Source organism: Lindgomyces ingoldianus (genome assembly GCF_010093535.1).
Source record: "Lindgomyces ingoldianus strain ATCC 200398 unplaced genomic scaffold BDR25scaffold_29, whole genome shotgun sequence".
In the NCBI taxonomy this organism is placed as follows: Eukaryota; Fungi; Ascomycota; class Dothideomycetes; order Pleosporales; family Lindgomycetaceae; genus Lindgomyces; species Lindgomyces ingoldianus.
The window spans coordinates 818,827-838,589 of NW_022985190.1; the positions used below are offsets into that span (position 1 = coordinate 818,827).

Genomic DNA, 19,763 nt, shown 5'->3' on the forward strand with positions numbered 1-19,763 from the left:
ATTAAAGCTGTATAGCCTAGTAGCTAGACAACAGCAGTACTTATAAAATCTACTAGAAAAGTAATTAACTATACTATTATAATAAAATTCTACTAGCAACTAACAACTTTATGTAATAATAAAAAAAATAAAAAAAATTTTTATTATATAAACAACTTATAAAAGATATAAAGATATTAAAAGTAACACTATAAAATAAAACTAGCCTAGAGTACTAGAATAATAAAATTAATATATTAAAAGCTTTAACATACTTTACAGGCAAGTTGCTTACACACCTAAGTTGCTTACTTTTGCTAAGACCTTACTAAACTACTCTTTCTATACTAATACATTCCCTACAACACTACTTAGACATGCTAAAAGAATATTAGATATAGCTTACACTCTAAGCTTTTAAATAAAACATAAAACTCTTAAAGAAATGTGCTACAGCTATATATAAAGTTTTATAAAAAATAATAAATAACTATAGCACTAGATAACTTTTATAAGCTAATTCTACAGCTAAATTATAAAGGCTAAGTAATAAAAAAAAGCAGGTAATTATTAAAACTATACTTAAGCTATATGCGTAAGAAATTTCCTTTTAAATAGCATTTATAACTAATATAGCTAATTCTTTACACGCTAAGTATAATCTAGGCTATGTTTATATAAACTAGCCTAGTATATTTATAAAGTGTTATTTAAAGCTTAAAGTAAAGTTTTAAGTGTAAGTATAGTTAAAAAATATTTAGCTAATTATAAAGCTTATTTTACTAAAGTTATATATATTATTATCTTAGATACTATACTTAGCTTTAATATTCTTTATAAGGCTAAACCTGCTTTAAATTACTTTAGAACTTTTATAAAAAGCTTTTTTATAGTTATACTTACACTTAAACATTACTTTAAGCTTTAAATAACGCTTTATAAATGTACTAGGCTAGTTTATATAAACATAGCCTAGATTACGCTTAGCGCGCAAAAAATTAGCTATATTAGCTATAAATGCTATCTAAGAGGAAATTTCTTACATATATAGCTTAAGTATAGTCTTAATAATTACCTACTTTTTTTTATTACTTAGCCTTTATAATTTAGCTATAAAATTAGCTTATAAAGGTTATCTAGCGCTATAGTTATTTATTATCTTTTATAGAACTTTACATATAGCTGTAGTTTATTTTTTTAAAAGTTTTATATCTTATTTAAAAGCTTAAAGTATAAGCTGTATCTAACATTCTTTTAGCACATCTAAGTAGTGTTATAGGAAATGCATTAGTGTAAAAAGAGTAGTTTAGTAGAGTCTTAGTAAAAGTAAGTAACTTAGGTGTGTAAGCAACTTGCCTGTAAAGTACGTTAATAAGCTTATAAACTTAATTATATATAAGTTATATAATTACTAATCTACACATAATAACTTAAAAAAGTGCTACTTTTTTAAGTTTATATATAAAGAATTTTAAAGAATAGATACTATAAGACTTTTTAGTACTTAGCTGCGTGTTTAAAAAGAAGCTTATATAAGTACTAAAGAATAAAAGAATTACACTATAGCTAAGTAACAAAAGTACTTAAGCCTAAAAGCTATATAATATAGCATAAGAAAAGGTAATTACACTTAAAAAGCTTTATACATAACTTTTATTACTATATAAGGCTCTATATAGAAGTAAACTAAACATAATGCTGCTAATAACACTAAACATACTAGTATTACCTACTTTTATACTTTAGCTAGCACTACACTAATTACTGTATAAACAATACATGCTACCCTACCTAACGCCTGCTCTACACCCTTAATTGTACATACTACTGCCTGCAGTAGTGTATACACTACTAATACTACCTATATAATTTATACTACACTATAACTTATATAAACTTCTACCTTAGAAAAAAACTGCTAAAGAAAAACTTTTAGTAGATAAAATTATATAATTTTAAAAAGCATAAAAAAAATAATAACTATATAAGTTAACTATATAACATTTTTATAAATAAAATAAAATTTTTTATTAATTTATATTAACGCACTTTACAGGCAAGTTGCTTACACACCTAAGTTGCTTACTTTTACTAAGACCCTACTAAACTACTTTTCTTACACTAATGTATTCTCTATAACACTACTTAAATGTGCTAAAAGAATGTTAGATATAGCTTACACTCTAGGCTTTTAAACAAAACATAAAACTCTTAAAGAAATATGCTATAGCTATGTGTAAAGTCTTATAAAAAATAATAAATAACTATAGCGCTAGATAACCTTTATAAGCTAATTTTATAGCTAAATTATAAAGGCTAAGTAATAAAAAAAAGTAGGTAATTATTAAGACTATACTTAAGCTATATATGTAAGAAATTTCCTCTTAGATAGCATTTATAGCTAATATAGCTAATTCTTTGCGCGCTAAGCGTAATCTAGGCTATGTTTACATAAACTAGCCTAGTACATTTATAAAGCGTTATTTAAAGCTTAAAGTAACATTTAAGTATAAGTATAACTATAAAAAAGCTTTTTATAAGAGTTCTAAAGTAATTTAGAGCAGGTTTAGCCTTATAAAGAATATTAAAGCTAAGTATAGTATCTAAGATAATAACATGTACAACTTTAGTAAAATAAAGTTTATAATTAGCTAAATATCTTTTAACTATACTTACACTTAAAACTTTACTTTAAGCTTTAAATAACACTTTATAAATATACTAGGCTAGTTTATGTAAACATAGCCTAGATTACGCTTAGCGCGCAAAGAATTAGCTATATTAGCTATAAATGCTATCTAAGGGGAAATTTCTTACGCATATAGCTTAAGTATAGTCTTAATAATTACTTACTTCTTTTTATTACCTAGCCTTTGTAATTTAGCTATAGAATTAGCTTATAAAGGTTATCTAGTGCTATAGTTATTTATTATTTTTTATAAAACTTTGTATATAGCTATAGCATATTTTTTTAAAAGTTTTATGTCTTGTTTAAAAGCCTAAAGTGTAAGCTATATCTAACATTCTTTTAGCGCGTCTAAGTAGTGTTGTAGGGAATGCATTAGTGTAGGAAAAGTAGTTTAGTAAGGTCTTAGTAAAAGTAAGCAACTTAGGTGTGTAAGCAACTTGCCTGTAAAGTACGTTAACAGCTAGATATTTAGAAAACTTAGTATATAGACATTTTTCTAAATATCCTATAAGGTTATATAAATATGTACTATATATATAATATAAGCTTTAGACATAACTAGAAGCATTTATATAACACTTTAAGTAGTTACTTTAATACTAATATAAACTATAGCTAGTACTAGATAGACTAAATAATAATAACTTTTATATAATACTAATAAAAAAACTTTAATAAAAGTTTATATAAAGTTTTTAAAATAATAATTAATAAGCTTACACTTACATAAAGAGCACTAAAAATAAATTTTTAAAAGAATATTCTACTGCACACTGCTGTTATATAAGCTTATTAAGAATAACTAGAACTAGAACATACTATGTTTACTATTAAGCTCTTATATAAAGCCTTATTTAGTAACTTATAAGCATTACTTTAAGTTACTATAGACTAAAGAGTAAACTAATACCTCTAGAAACTGCCTAATGTATACTACATAGACTGCTAATATAACTCTGCACAACAAAAGTCTACATAATAAAAGAGAAGCTTCCCTCTGCGCAAAAGAGGACAATATAGAAGATTTCTATTTAGGTTTAGGCTATAATCTAGAGACAACTGCACGCAGATAAAGAAGTGCTTTGTCTGCTATAAAGAAGAATGTTAGTTATTAAACTACTCTTATAATAACTGTACGCAAGCAAAGAACTAGTACATTGCCTTATATAAAGATTTTTATAATAAGACTTTATTATATAAAGCTATTACCTTATACATCTAAGACTTTAAAGGTTACTTTAAAGAAAAGGATAATTTGCACAATGTAGAGAAAATAGAATAAGAGGGTAAGGATGCTAAAAAAGCTATTAACTACCTTACCTCTGCTACCTATCTACACTAGTGCAAAGGGAAGATATAGATACTAGAAGAAGTAAAAGGCAAAGAAAACCTGCATAAAGTTTAGACTAGGTATTTCTAACCTAGAAGAAGAAGAATAATTAGGCCTTATTTATTAAGCTTTATATAGACAGTGTAATTACTACACCTAAAAAACTATTTAAGGAATTAGACTATATAAAGATAGACACCTTAATTACTAACAGCACTTTTAAGGTTATAGCATACAACTTAATAAGGCATAAAAGTTAGATTTTTAACCTCTGCCTTATATAAGAAGTAAAAGGCAAAACAACCTAACTATATAAGAAATCCTGCCTAGTGTTTACTAGCTACTTAGATAAAAAGAAAAAAGAAATCCTTACTTAGTTACTAACTATCTAAAAAGTAAGCTAGAGACTACTTTTAGCTATAACAGTAAGCCTAAAAGCTATCTATAGAATGCATTTTAAACTATGTAATATTACACAAGTATACATTTAATTAATAGATAAGCTTATGCGCACGCTATACACAAAGCTACTAAAGGAGATGCGCTAGAGCTTTCTACTAAATATAATACTCTAGGTTATATAACCCTTATATAGAGCTGCTAAATTAGAACTGTATTAGTTTAGAATATACTATAACTACTATAAAAAAAAGCTGCGCATGTACATCTTTTTATATAACCTTTACTTCTTAATTACTAATAAAGAAGAGCACACTTTTAGTATTACTAGCCTATAAATAAACAATACTTTAAGTATTATAATAAAGGATTTTGCGCAAAAAGAAAAAAAGAAACTATAAAAAGTAAAGTTTTATATAAAAAGTAAAACTATCTTAGTAAAAAAGCAGCTTATTAAGTTTAATAGTAAAAAGATTAAACTTACACATAACATAGTAGTTTTTACTTAGAAAAGATAAGTAAGCTACCTTTATATAATTAACTTAAAGAATAAGAATACTATATAATAATACATTAAGTAATATGTAAAAAAGGTATACATTATATTTATATATTAACTAAAGGCAGCATTTAACTTATCTATTACTACACAAACTATAGACCTTTTATATAATAACATTAATATACTTAACATATAAATTTAATAGCAGATAGATAATAGTAAGCATAGTCTTACCTTCTTACTATTACAGCTTAATAGTGTAAAGCTATTTATCTTTATAAATAAATTATTTACTAATAATAAGAACTTTAGCTTATAGCTAGAATTTTTAATTATATTAAGTAATAAAGACTATATAAAGCAAAGTAACTACTTTAAAATACTAGGTAACATTATACACTAAAATTCTGCTAAGTGTAAAAGAGTAACTAGAAGTGTTCTTACTAGTAAACTATATTAAATAGTTAGAAAGTTTAATAATATAATTACTTTTAGTATAACTTTATAGTAAATTATATAAATACTTAAACTACTACTAATTTTAGTAGTAATTTATATAAATTTAAAGTTTTTATATAATTACCTTATTAAGCTAGGCACTACTAGTAAAAAGTAACTTATAATTAACATTATATTACTTTATAAATTATATAAAAAAGAGAAATTACTAAAATAAAGTAGATTAATAGTAAAAATAACTTAGTAAATACATGTATAAAGAAAACACTAAATTAGGCTTTTTAATTATTAGTCCTAACTAACTACCTCTCTGTCTCGATAGAAGCATCTGTAGACTAGCTAGATTCTATGTGTAAAGATGCTTTAGACTAACTAGACTAACAACACTTTTATATAAAGCCTATCTCTTTTATTTTTTTTATTATACGCACTTATTTTTCTTATTATAAGATTAGAAAAGAAAGATATGTAAAAAAGACAGTCTATTTGTCTAGTATACAGGAAAAGAAAAAGCTACTACCTCTCTCCCTAGAACACACCACTACTTATGTATAGTTCTCTTTTGCCTAGAGGATCTGCTAGTGCTAGTTAGCCTCTGTCTTTAATTTAAAATGACTACTTTACACTCTTAGTTAAAAGTTTAGCCTATAACGTGTTTTATTAGTAAGCTGCGGACATCAGTAAGCTGCGCACCCTACTAAACCGCGCGAAACTGCGTCCACACCTTTAACTATAGCTTAACAACCACAAGCTTAATCTCTAGCAAAAGAAGGCAGACTTTAGCTTGCTCTTGTCTTAATTAAGTCTAACCCTTGTCTATTAATTTGTACAGCTGCTGCAGCCTATAACTGTAACGATTCTCATGAATCGTTCCATCTCGGGTCGCCCGGAACCTATCCGAAGGGTCTCCGTATCGGCTCCGACCCTGGTTCGACCCTGACTCGACTCTGCCCGGCCCCCTGCTGTTACCCCTATTCCCTCATGTATTTAGTCGCACCTCGCCCCTGTAGCTAGCTCGGTAGTTTTCTGATATCCTACGTACAAGGCCTATAGGTGTCATTGGTATTCCCAGGTCTCTGAGTCCCCACGCACTCCCATATGCCTCTGAGTGGATTCATACCGCATTCGGACCCATTGTCTTGCCTGCGCCGTTACGCTACTTATTTTTCTTAGTTAACTAACCTATAGATTGCAGTTAGAGCTAATTTAAAAAAATTAATGTCTTTAAAAACTTTTTATGTTTTAGGTAGTAAAAGTTCTTTATTTACTTAGTAGTTTATCTAATTATTAGCATAAAGTTAAAACTATATAGTAAGTAATCTTTTTAAATGTAAGCTTATTTATAATATTATTTCTTTATTTATTTTAAAGGCGCTTTTACTATAATACATGTAGAGGTAGCACTTTATAAAGAAGGGTTTTAAGTCTTTAGCAGAGCTATTAAACGCTTTAGGGGGGGGCTAGGCATAAAGTCTTTTTTAACTTAATACTAGTATTTTTATGTAATGTTTTAAAGGTTAGCTACTTTTAGCTAAAAAGCTTATAGCTGTTAAATATTTAAAAGCTCTTATTATACTTATTACTAAAGGTAGTGCCTACGCTGTTTTAACTTATTATAGAGATATAGTATTTGCTAGTTCTATGCTTTTTTAGTAGCTATAAAAGTCTAGCTAGTGCTAGTAGCTAAAGCACTTATTATGCTAATATCTAAGGTTAAAGTAGCTATACTTTATAGGTAGTAGTAATTACTATTATAATTTTTGCTTTAATAAAATAGTATTTTTAGAAGCACTACAGCCTATAGTTAGGTTAAGGGAGAGAGGGAAAGACTTAGCTAGATTAGGTGTACAGTCTGTCTAGCAGAGTATAAGTAGGGCAAGGGTAAGGAAGGCAGGTTATAGTTTAACCTAGTAGCTGTATAGGGAGCTAGTAAACTAATCTAAAAAGATAAAATAAAAGGTATATATTATATAAAATATATAAGGCAGTAATGTTCTCTTTATAAAGGTATTAATGCCTCTTAGTCTATTATATGTGTAAAGACTAAACAGTAATTATCGCCCTTCTAACTATAGTTGTAATTAAGACTATATACATAGGGTTTACATGCAGTGCATGCTGTGCGCGCTATGCGCGTAGCAAGCAAACATGCTCTCTCTATTAGACAATGCATTTCTTAATACATCTGTCTAAGAGCTAAAGCTATTCCTTATCTGTCTTGTTACATAACCTGTCTAGGACAGGGTTAAGCGCCGCCTATCTAGCGTTGTTCAAGCTATGAGGCACAGCTAATTAGGTAATTACGGTCTGTTTGTTGGCTGTAACAGTAGTTAACTATAAAGATTATATATACTACTCTATTTTAATAGTTACAGGGGTTCTTTTCTAAGTAGTCCTAGCAGAACTCTACCTATAATGCTGCATTTAGAAAGACTTAAAAGTTTTAAATATATTTTTTATAGCTTTTAATATATACTTATAGTTACTTATAAGACTTTTCTTTAAACTTTAAAAGTAAGTTAAGCTTAGGCAACTATAGCTTAAAAAAGTGCATATAAGAGCAGCTATCCTAAGTAGAAATAATAAGAGTTAGCTAGTAGCTGTCTATAGAGGGGCTGCTAGCCCTAGCTCTATAGAAGTTAAGTTATTATAAAAAGAGTTATAAAGCCTTTAAAAAAATTATAATATTTTTTTTAATTAGTTTTTTTAAAGTTATTTTTATTTTTATTTTTATTTTTACTTTATTTTTACTTTTTTTATTAGGTTTTAGCATTTAGTTAGGTAATGTTACTTATTATAATCTTCTTTAAAAGTGTCTTAGCTTAAGTAAAGAGGTTTAAAAGTAGCAGTCTTTAGAGAGGTTACACAGATGTTCTCTCTTTGTTAGGTAGTTTATTTATAAAAGAAGTCTATAAGTTTTACATAACACTAGCTTAAGTAGTAATAGTTATGCTAGGTATTATTAAGTAAGTAAAGAATTATATTATAAAAAATAAAGTATATACTTTATAATTAAAAGGTGTATTAACTAATAAAAGCGTAACTATAATATAAAAGTATAATTAGTACTTACTTGATTTTTAAAGTAATTTTTTACTATTTAAAGAGAGCTTCTACAACTAGCTATATACTTCTTTAGAGAGCTAGGCACAGCAGCGCTAGTAGCAACAAATCTAGTATGCTGTAGGTCTAGTTTAAAGTATTACCTGTCTAGGATGCGCAGCTTTTTAGGCGAGGTAGGCGTTGTCTGGGAAGTGCGGGGTTGACAGCACAGATTAGAAGTTGTCTAGGACTGCCTAGTGCGGTCTAGGCCAGTCTATGTCAGCTGAGGAAACACCTAGATAGCCGGTCGTTACATATAAGTACTAAAACTAAAACTTTAAAACATTTAAAAGTAAACTTTAACTAAATAGTAAAAAAAAAGGTTATAATTTTAAATTACTTTTATAAAAGTAAGCTTTTTAATTATAAACTATTTAATTTACTTAGCTTTTATAAGCTAATTAAGCTTAACTTAATAAAATAAAAACACTTTATATTAGTAGCTATAGTGTTAGTAATAATGTTTTAAATTACTTAGCTATACTTTTTTAAGTATAGTTTTTTTTTACTAAAGTTTTCTAAAGTTTAGTTACTAGTAATAGTTACTACTTAGGTGTAACATATATAGTCTCTACTGCAGGTCTGTCTAGAGCTAGTCTAAGTTACTATAATATCCTATCTATCTAATTGCAGGATTAAGAACAACCTATAGAAAGAGGGGGGCTATGTTACAGTTAACTTAGACATGCCTTAGACTCTCCCTAGAGAGCACTCAGCCTAGCCCTAGTACATATATATACATATCCTCTCACGAACCCCTAAGTCTCCTTAAGGATTTGTCTATCAATACTATCCTTTACCGCCTTCTGCGCTTCATGCTTCCTGCTTCACAGTGCTCTCACTGTTTGTACAGCTTTAATATCTTGCTAAAATAATAGATATTTAGGCATCAATAAGAGTAAATTGTTGCTTAGTTAATGTTCTTATAGACTTAGTAAGGCGGACAAGACGCAACACAAATACCAAGACATTGCACGGATTAACGCACAGAATAGATCTAAAAAGCCACTAATTTCGAAACCTCATCACCTAGAAAAGTCGCGATAGTGAGCTTTGTATGGCCGCCAAAAGCCACCCCCATAGAAGTGTGAAATACGGCCAAATTGGAGTCAACTACGGTTACGTTGCCTCTGAAATTCTACTACGCTATTTACGGGACCCAGACAGTACGACGCCGTAAACTACTGAGCGTCCTATGGCTCGTTTAACACGCTGTTCCAATTCTGGCTGCCGCATATAAGGGGAAAGACTTCTGAGAGAATATTTAATGCGAACGGAAGTCCTAAGTCCCCTACTCTCTTGTCTCTCTACTCCTTGTTTCTTAGAATCACCTGTTTCCACGACTCGCATAGCTTAGTATGCGCATCCTTTGAAACCACCACCAGTTCTACCTACCTTTTAAGTGGGAGCGTCGCCGCAGAGCGTATCGGTTCGAGAGCAACCTCTTGCATGCTTCAAACAAGGATATATTCAGTTATCACGGTTACAATCACGCACTAAGCACTTCGTCTACATCTCTCATATGTACGCCTATACAATTTATCTGTGAGCGTGATGCTTGAAGTACATACTAGCAGACGCCATCTCTCAAATATCCGAGCCCATCCCATCTATCCACCAGGATCCTCATCTTTCGCCCCTGCCCCCATCCCCTTCATAAAACCAACCTGATCGTCATAATCTCAAAGGCCCTAACCTCAATCTTAATCCCTCTCTCCCTCCCGCTCCCATTCCCGCCGTCAAGGTCCACTAACTTATCACTCAAATCCTCAATTTCATCCTCCAACAAATTAGTCTTAAGCACTTTCTTAACCGGCAAACCGCCCCAAATCAACATCCCGGTAGATTTCCCTCCCATGCTATCGTACAGGCGACAGATAACACTCTTTTCCTTGCGGACAGGGAGTTCGCCGCGTGAGACATCCTCGTCGTCTTCGCCGCGCTTGATGGAATCAAGGATGAGGTTTGGCGCGCTAGATATACGTAGAGAAGAGAGGAGGGACGGTGTGGTGTATGGGGCGTAGAGGCTGCGGCTTCCAGGCAGAGAGGGAGAAAGAGAGGCGGTCGTTTTGTGGCCGATGATTTTGAGCGGGTTGTTGAAGTTGAGTGCCGTTTGGACGGTGGTCGCGCTTAGTGGCCCGCTATGCGGGAAGATGGCGTAGCGGAAGTGGTGGCGGCCCATGTCTGCGTGGCCATCTGGCGCCTTGGGCGCGCGAAGCAACGAGAGCCGCATTATGTTTCCGGCGGTTGCGAAGCCATACTTAGAATCGTTTAGGATCGATACTCCGTAGCCGTGTTCGGATAAATCGGCCCACTTGTGACAGCACACTTCGAACTTCGCCATATCCCAGGAAGTGTTGTAATGCGTCGGCCTCTTGACGATGCCGAATTGGGTTTCATAGCTTGCTTCTGTGTTGACGATGTCGACGGGGAATTCGACTTTGAGGAACTTCATCGTTTCGTGCCATTCGACATCGGACCTGACTTCAATGTATGTAGGCGTGTTGTTAACAACAGCCGGCAACGTGATTGTTGTTTTGATCCAAGATTTCTCTGAAATCTTGGTTTCGATATCCAAAGAAACGCGGTAAGGTCCATCTTCCGAAATCGAGCTCTTTGATGGTCTGAGTTCCTGTCGAGATTCAAGATGATATAATTCCACGTCCCAAGCCTGCCAGTACAGCGGTTTATCATCGAAAATGACAAGTTGGTTTGCCTTCTTGCCCTTCGGAATAATCTCGCGCTTAGCGGAGATGTCATAGAGGGAAGTAATGACGCCGTTAGAAACCCCGACTTTGTACTGGGCATTGCTGAGTTCAAAAACGCCCTTTCGGATTTCTTTGATGGAAGCAATGTGTGCGGAGTAGGGACATGCAAGCGGTCTGATGTCCATGATGCCGGCACCGCTGCCGTGAGCAAGACCGTATGATGGGAGGTTTGCTAAGGGGGGTAATTTAACAATCTCCGTTCGTGGCCACGGGAGGGTGTTGAGAGCGGCGAGTTTGCTGTTGGCGGTAGGTTCGTCATCGAAGCCCAGTTCCGAAAGTGCCTCAGAGATCAGTTTCTCTCCCGTCTTGAATACATTGGCGTATATCTACATCCTATCAGTAAATCTACCCGAAATCTCGTGGAATGCTCACCTCATCTGAGTCTTTATAGCACATTTCAATAGAGCTTCCAGGCAGGCAGTCATGGAATTGGCAGAGTAGAGTGGATTCCCACATATCATCGAGCTCCTTCTTCGGATACTTGTACGAGCTCTTCTTGCCGCAGTTATCCTTGATCGTCGCGAGAGTTGCTAGGTATTCGATGTTTCTAAGCATAATCTCAGCATTCCTGTTGTTGCGCTTGTTGTTTGCCTGTGTGGTGTAGGTGCCTCGGTGAAGCTCAAAATAAAGCTCGCCATACCACGTAGCAAGCTCAAGGCCCTCTTCGACCTTCTTCTCCAGTCGGTCAAAGAAGTCATCTGCTGAATCGCCAAGCTTGACACGTGGCACAAGTCCAGTCTTGTCAGCCATGCCACGGCATCGTCGCAATTTCTCGAGATGTCCCCAAGTTGGGCCACCTCCCCCATCTCCCTTTCCAAAGACAAGAAGGGATGTGTTATCCTGGTCCAAGGACTTGTGTTGCGAAACACTCCTCTTCACATCCCCAAAGTTAGCCTCCGCAGTGTATGTCTCACATGGTGGCATGTGACAGACGACTTGACTGTTGTCGAGTGAGACCCAATTGAAGGTGGTGTGAGGGAAGTTGTTAATGTTGTTCCAGCTCAGTTTCTGAGTCAGGAATCTTGTCATGCCAGCACCGCGGCAAACCTGAGGCAGTTGAGTGGAATATCCAAATGTGTCCGGTAACCAGAAGGTTTTGCATCGCTGTCCAAAACGGCTCTCAAAATACCGTTGCCCATAAAGAAACTGCCTGACTAGCGACTCTCCGCTTGGAAGATTAGTATCGTGTTCAACCCAGCTGCCACCAATAGGTTGAAATGTACCTTCCTTGACCTTCTTCTTGACCCGATCAAACACTCCAGGGTAGTACAATTCCAACCATTTATACTGTTGCGCTTGCGTACAGCAGAACCGGAGCTCCGGGTATCGATCCATCAGGTCAAGCTGATTCGACCAGGATCGCGCAACTTTTCGCTTGGTCTCAGCGAAAGGCCAAAGCCAACAGGTATCAATGTGGCAGTACCCAATGCCGGACACAATTGCCTCTTTGTCGCCGTTGTAAACTTTGTGCGTGTCTACGTCTCCGATATACTCGCTCGCGATCTTGCGACACTTCGCAATACTCTCGTTGCTCCCATCGCCAGCGATGAAAGTGTCCATGATGCGGTTGCAAATCTGCAATGCTTGAGCCTTTTCCCAGGAGTCGCTTGGAAACTCCCGCGCTGCATCTATTCGCCAGTTAGTTCCCGCCTCCTGCTCCGGTGATGGCCTCTTACCTCCGATTTCCCAGAAATCATAGTACAGCGCGCGAGCCTTGAGGTTGATGGCTACAATGTCTGCAGTATGCAATTGATAGGTCATGTTTGGATCCGGCGGCTGAATCGAGTCACCGTCGGGTGCATTCCCGAACATCTTGTTACAAGCCATCTCGATATAAAACACATGCTCTTTCCCATCCCTAAACTCCTTAGGTAGTATCCATTCGGTCCTTTCTCCTCCACCGGTCAATCCATGAACCACATCGCCCTTCTCAGTCCAAATTAGGCCCTCATTGTTGGCATCCCAGTGGAACTCGAGACGCTCCTTCTCGCGCATGTACTTGGGGACTGTGAGTTGCACCTTGAACCAATGCGTCGACCAACTAGGACCGAAGGACTCGCCAACGTGAGTGGGCTTGAATTTGTTCCAGGTAGCTTCTTTGAAGGTTGGTCGGGAGAGGTTGGGAGGGGAGTAGACGGACAGTTTGACCCAGTCTGTACCTGTGGCACGGCTTTCAGTGATCTTACTGCAAGGTATTAGCATTCAATGGAGCTCGAATTTGTATATCAACCATCATAGGCTATCTGGGATAGTTTGTTCGTCTTGATAAAAGCTATACTTACGGCATCAGCCCTTGCTCACGATACTGCCCGCCATCGGTGAACTGCCTCAGCCGGTCTTGGTAGATATGATGAATTTGCTTGCCTACAGGGCCGGCCGCGAGCTTCGGGTATTCCTTAGATACAGGCATGATGCGATGGGATTCGCCGCCCATGTTGGTGATGTTGATGAGGCGTGAGATGCAGGTGGAGCTCACGATGCGTGGTGACGCAGCTTGGTCCTTGCATGACGGGAGTGGGTTGACCAAGAGCCTCTCCCCGCACCTTGGCATTTTGTTGGCCCAAGCTACTCTAACGTATTTATCGCGTAACGCACGTTCTCGCGTAACAGACGGTTTCTCTAACGTTTACCCCTTCTTCTTTAGAAGCTCTAAAACTCTATAACGTACTTTACAGGCAAGTTGCTCACACACCTGAGTTGCTTACTTTTGCTAAGACTACACCCTAACAAACTCTATTATAGCCTATAACAACCCGCTCTAGCACTATATAGTACAGTATAGCCTAGAACATTATTTAGATACTACTTTTACTTCTTACTTACATATTTGCGTGTTATGCCTAGTCTAATTACACTATTTACAGCGCTTTTAAAATAGCTTACTTACTTTAGCTTACACCTACTTCTTTACTTTTTTTTTATTGCTATACACTTTAAACTTTTTTAAAGCTATTAAGTATAAGCTTTTTTAAATTATTAAAGTTTTTTTAACTTTAATTTACTTTTTTTTATATAATTTATGTTATATAGTAGCCTTATTAGCTACTTAAAGTTTAGTAATTTTTTATTATACTAATACTAGCTTATATATAATTATTACTACTTTTTTTAAAACTTTTTTAAACACTTTAATAATAAAAGTTAGTAAATTATTTATATACTTTTAAAATTTTATTTTTATAAGTATTAATTATAACTTAAGTTTTAAAGTATTACTTAAAGTTTATAACTACTAAAGCTTATTATATATAAGTTGTCTGTACGCAGCAGCAGCGTTACAGCCTAGATACAAGCAATTGCGCATAAGCAGGACTACGTATCTATGTCACATAATGCTTGTGCACAAACCTCTGTGCGCAAACATCTAGATATCCCCCCTTTCCTCTGTACAGAGAAAAGACAAGAGTAATAAAACTAGAAACATGTTGCCCTTACCTTACCTACCTTGTACACTGTGTAAGGCCGGATGTCCCAGAACGGGCCAGTATGGCCTCACCTGACCTGTTTGGAGGTCGTATGACCTGTGCTTCGTATATAAGCATAAATCCTAACAAGCAAAGCTTAGCAGCAATTTGTCTCTCTTATAATACACCCCTATCTTTCTCTAAAAGCTTACTCTTAGTGCTATCTGTGCTACTTACTATTCTATCTTTACATTTAAATTACTCTATAAGCTAGCATACTGCTTAAGGGCAACATTCCTACATAATAGTGTTAAAGCAAAACACTAGAGGAGAATTAGATGCAACTAGCGCTTAAAGATTACCTAAGAAGCTAGCTAAAACTACTACTTCTAGTAATACTTAACTAGGGTTAACACTAACGCAGGGAGGAACAGAGCAAGAGATAAGTAAAAGGGATAATAAAAATCTTTATAGATTAGGCTTGTTAAGCTATCTAGAAGGCGTTTAGGGCCTAGAAGGGGTTAGAAGGGCCAGTGCAGGACCAAGCAACGCACAGTCCACCCCTGCGAATCAGGCTTTAACAGAAGCCTGCGCCTAGCTGCAAGAGCAGCAGGAAGCGCAAGAACTAGCTAGGATAATAAAAATCTGTTGTTAATTTAAAGCAGGTAATATAGACACACTTAATAAGTTACTAACTAAGGTATTAAATGTTATTATACTAAAATCTACCTAAAACTAAGCAAACCTACTGCGTCCTAAACTACCGCACTAATACAAAAAAAAGAACAGGGCAGACTACAACTAGTAGTGTAGGGATAATAAGGACTATTACTAAAAGAGTCTATTAAGCTTTACTTAGGAATTACAGAAGATCTCTTTTAGCCTATAATATGTTAATAAAACACTATAATTACTATAAAAGACACACTACACTTATTTAAAGCTTATTAACTTATTATAGTTACTAACATAGTAAGATCTTAAAAATAAGATGCTTAATGCATTAAGTACTCTAGTAGAATAAAAAAAGGTAGCTTATAACACTATAAAGAACTATAAATAATAACTTAACTAGTTTCTAACTAAACTTCTAGCCTACCTTAGGCTATTATAGACTAAAGTTAATAAGAAGAGCCTAGAAAAGATAATAGTAGACTTTAGTAGCACGCTATCTAACAAGATTAAGCGTGATCTAACGTATATCCTACAAAGTAAGCAAGAGACGCTAGCTTAGGTAAAAGAGTAGAGCAACATATCCTACTACTGCCTGCAGAAGAGAAAAGGGCTAAAGTTAAAAAAGAAGAGAACATAAAAGCGTTCTACCTTACCTCTAGCTAATAAGGACTTAAAGAAGCCTAAAAAAAAAATAAAAAAAGCCTTTAAGCTAAAAAAAAAGCTAGAAAAAGGTAAAAATTTAATAAAATAAAAGTTACTTACTAGAATTATAAGTAGCTAGGTTATATTTCTCTAGATTATTCTATAAAGGACAAAGATAAAAATAAGTCTAATAAGAATAAGTAAAAGAGAAAAGAGTAAAGCTAAAAAAACTAAGCTTCTTTCTTCTAGCTTATATTACTTTAGTAAGTAATAAAAAGGAGCTTAGAAACCTTTAAGACTTATTATACTTAAAAAGGTTAACTTTATTATTAGTAACAGTAAGCATAGGGTTATTAAAAGACTTTTAGGCTGTAGTAGATAGAAAAGCTAAATTAAACATCCTGTCTACTATAATAGCTAAAAAGCAGGATCTTAAGATTAAGCCCCTACTAGGTGTCTTTTTAAAGGCACCTAATAGATTAGACTTTGCTATCTACAGCTTTACAGTTGTAAATGTAAAGATTATAGACTCCTAAGGAAGAGTCTAGACTTATAAGGTGCTGTTTATAGTAACAGACTTAAAGAGACCTTTAATATATTTAGGTTTACTTTAAATTAATTAGTTTAATCTAAAGCTAAACTTTTATACAAGACATATGTTGTTTAGAGGCGTAAAAGACTATAGTGTGCTAAAGTATGCTAAGGTGGCCTTAGAAGACGCAGCAGAGTTTAAGCAAACTATGTAGAGTCCTAATACAGATGTCTATGTCTGCAGTGTGCTGTCTAATAACACTAAAGATTCTTTAGGACCTGTAGAGCTTAAGTTAAGACTAGAGTACAAAAAATATGCAGACATAGTTAAGTCTAACAAGATGTTAAAAGTACTACTGCATAGCCTACAGGATCTAGCTATTAAGCTAGAGGAAGAGACAAAGCCTTCTTACTAACTACTATATAACTTGTTAGAGTATAAGTTATAGCATTTTTATAAATATATTAATAATTATTTATAAAAAGGGTAGATTTAGAGGTCTAAGTCTTTTATAAGAGCTCTAATTTTATTTATAAAGAAAAAGGATAAAAAGTTAAGGCTTTATATAGATTTTAAAGGCTTAAACTAGATTATAATAAAAAATTATTACTTACTGCTGCTTATCTTAGAATCTCTTAAGAGACTTAAGAAGGCAAAGTAGTATATAAAGCTAGATATCTATAATGCGTACTATATATTACATATTTGTAAAGGAGATAAGTAGAAGACAGTATTCTAGACTTAATATAGTTATTTTAAGTACTAAGTTATGCCTTTTAGTCTTACTAATGCTCCTGCAGCTTTCTAGGCTTATATTAACTAGGCCCTAGCAGGGTTAGTTAATGTGACGTGTATTATGTACCTTAACAATATTCTAGTCTATTCTAACACAGAAAAGAAACAAGTTATTTATGTTAAGAAGGTGCTATAAAGATTATGTAAAGTAAAGCTTTTTTTAAAACTTAGTAAGTGTAAATTTTACACGTAGAAAACTAAGTACCTAGAGTACATAGTTTGCCTAAAAGGAGTTAAAGTTAACTCTTTAAAAATTAAAATAATCTAGAAGTAGCTAATGCTAAAGACTATTTAAGATATTTATGTTTTTATAGGGTTTATAAACTACTATAGGTGGTTTATTGCTAACTTCTCTTTAATTACCCTGCCCCTTACTAAGCTAACCTAGAAGGGCCTAGACGCAGCAAAAGGTAGTTAAGAGTAAAGGTAGAAAAAAAGTTAGAAGCTTAATATTAGTTCTAAAAGTAAAGTAGCCTTCTAAAAGCTTTAAAACTTATTTCTTAAGGTTCTTATATTAGCTTATTTTAATGCTAATAGGAAAACTAAAGTAGAGGTTAACACTTTAGAGGGCGTAATTTATAGCATTTTAAGCTAATTAGTCTTAGATAAGACTAGAAGGGCTTAATAAAGGCTAATTAGCTTCTTTTTAAAAAAGATAAGCAAGGCTAAGTATAATTATAATACTTATAATAAGAAGTTACTTACTATTAACAAAAGTTTAGCATATTAGCAACATTACCTTTAGGGTCTACTATTTAAACTTTTTATAAACTATAATAATTTTTGCTAGTTTATAGAAACTAAAACTTTAAACTACTAGCAGGTCTAAGCTTATAAAAGGATAACAGAATACAATTTTATTATTACGCACTGTCTAGGGAAGCTAAACCTAGCAGATAGACCCTTAAGAAGACCTAACTACATTAAGAAGTTATAATAGCCTTCCTAGAAGAAGAATGCAGCGTATGTAATAGACATGCGCAACCTTTTAAATTAATAAGATTATAATAAAGAATTAATAGTTATAGCTATTACACATTCTTAAGATTCTTTAGGCTTAGCTAGGGACTACTTTAAAAAAAAATAAGGGCTAAAACAGCTAGATTTTAAAAGAGCTATAGGTAAAGAACTAGAAAAGGATAATAATAAAGACCTTATGTTAGGTATTAGAGAAGACTATAATAAAATAGACTTATTAAACACTAAGAGTAAAATAAAGGATAAAAAGAACCTTAATAAAGACACTTATCTCTAGAATAGGCTAGAATAACATGCTATAGCTAATATAGAAAGAAAGACCCTAATAATAGACTAAAAGAAGGTAGAAGCGTTCTAGAAGTGCTATAACAGCCTATTAGTAGGCTACTTTAGTGTAAAAAAGACGCTTAAAAAGATTATGTGTTAATATAATTAGAAAGGGCTTAGGAAGAACGTAAAAGCGTACTATAACAACTGCCTAAGGTGCAGATAATTAGTGGCTTTACAACACCGCCTATATAGGCTCTTTCACCCTTTGCCACTGCCTAATAGGCTCTAGCAGGATGTTACAATAGATTTTATAACGCAGCTGCCCCCTTATAAATACTTAGGGTTAGTATACAATGCAATTCTTATAATAGTAGACTATCTTACTAAGATAGCCTACTATGTGCTAGCTAGAGCTAATTAGGAGGCTTTAGACCTAGTAAAGGTTTAGTTAAGAAAAGTTATTTGCTTTTATAAAGTTCTAAAGAACATTATTTTTAATTAAGGGCTAATAATAAACTTAAAGTACTAGAATAGTTTTTATTACTATCTTAGCACATAAAGGATTCTCTTGTTAGCCTACTATCCTAAGACAGATAGGCAGACTAAAAGATAAAACTAAACCCTAGAACAGTACCTTAGATGTTACTATTGCCTAGAACAAGATAATTAGGCAATGTAGTTGCTAATAGCAGAGTTTGCGTACAACAATAGCGTACACGCAACTACAGGAGTTACTCCTTTCTAAGCATACTACAGAGCGAACCTAAGAGGGCCAGATTGGCCCGGAGAACCCCTAGGTTAGGGGGAATTGCACATAGCAAACAGAGTTGCCGCTAAAGCACTTACTCTACAGTTAGAATACTGCTAGAAAATTATTGCTGTAAATGTGTATTAAAAGAAGTATGTAGACAAACAACAGAAGCATATACAGCTATAAGTAGAAAACAAGGTATTAGTCTTTAATAAACACATAAAATTAATAAGGCTAAAAAAGAAGTTAGACTAAAAGTTCTTAAGACTAGAGAAAGTTATAGCCTAGATTAGCGCAGAGGTGTATAAAGTAGACCTACCTAATCTAGAAGAAGTTTATCTAGTGTTCTATGTCTTACTCTTAGAGCTATATACCTAGAAAGGGCGTCTTAAGTTATAATTAGAACTAATTATAAACACTCTACGCGCTATAGAGGATAATGTGTACTATGTAGAGAAAATACTTAACTAGAGACAGAATTTAGTTAA

At 33.6% G+C, this 19,763-nt stretch overlaps 1 protein-coding gene across 1 annotated transcript; it reads right to left on the bottom strand.

Annotated features, from left to right (window-relative positions):
• Positions 1–9,977: 9,977 nt before the first annotated feature.
• Positions 9,978–13,714, bottom strand: BDR25DRAFT_292097 (uncharacterized protein). The gene is made up of 4 exons (XM_033688634.1): positions 13,511–13,714; positions 12,905–13,413; positions 11,601–12,856; positions 9,978–11,554 (listed from the first exon to the last, which is right to left on the bottom strand). Exons 1-4 carry the CDS (start codon positions 13,660–13,662, stop codon positions 10,115–10,117), a joined length of 3,357 nt encoding a protein of 1,118 aa, XP_033544427.1. The 5' UTR covers positions 13,663–13,714; the 3' UTR covers positions 9,978–10,114.
• Positions 13,715–19,763: the final 6,049 nt, after the last annotated feature.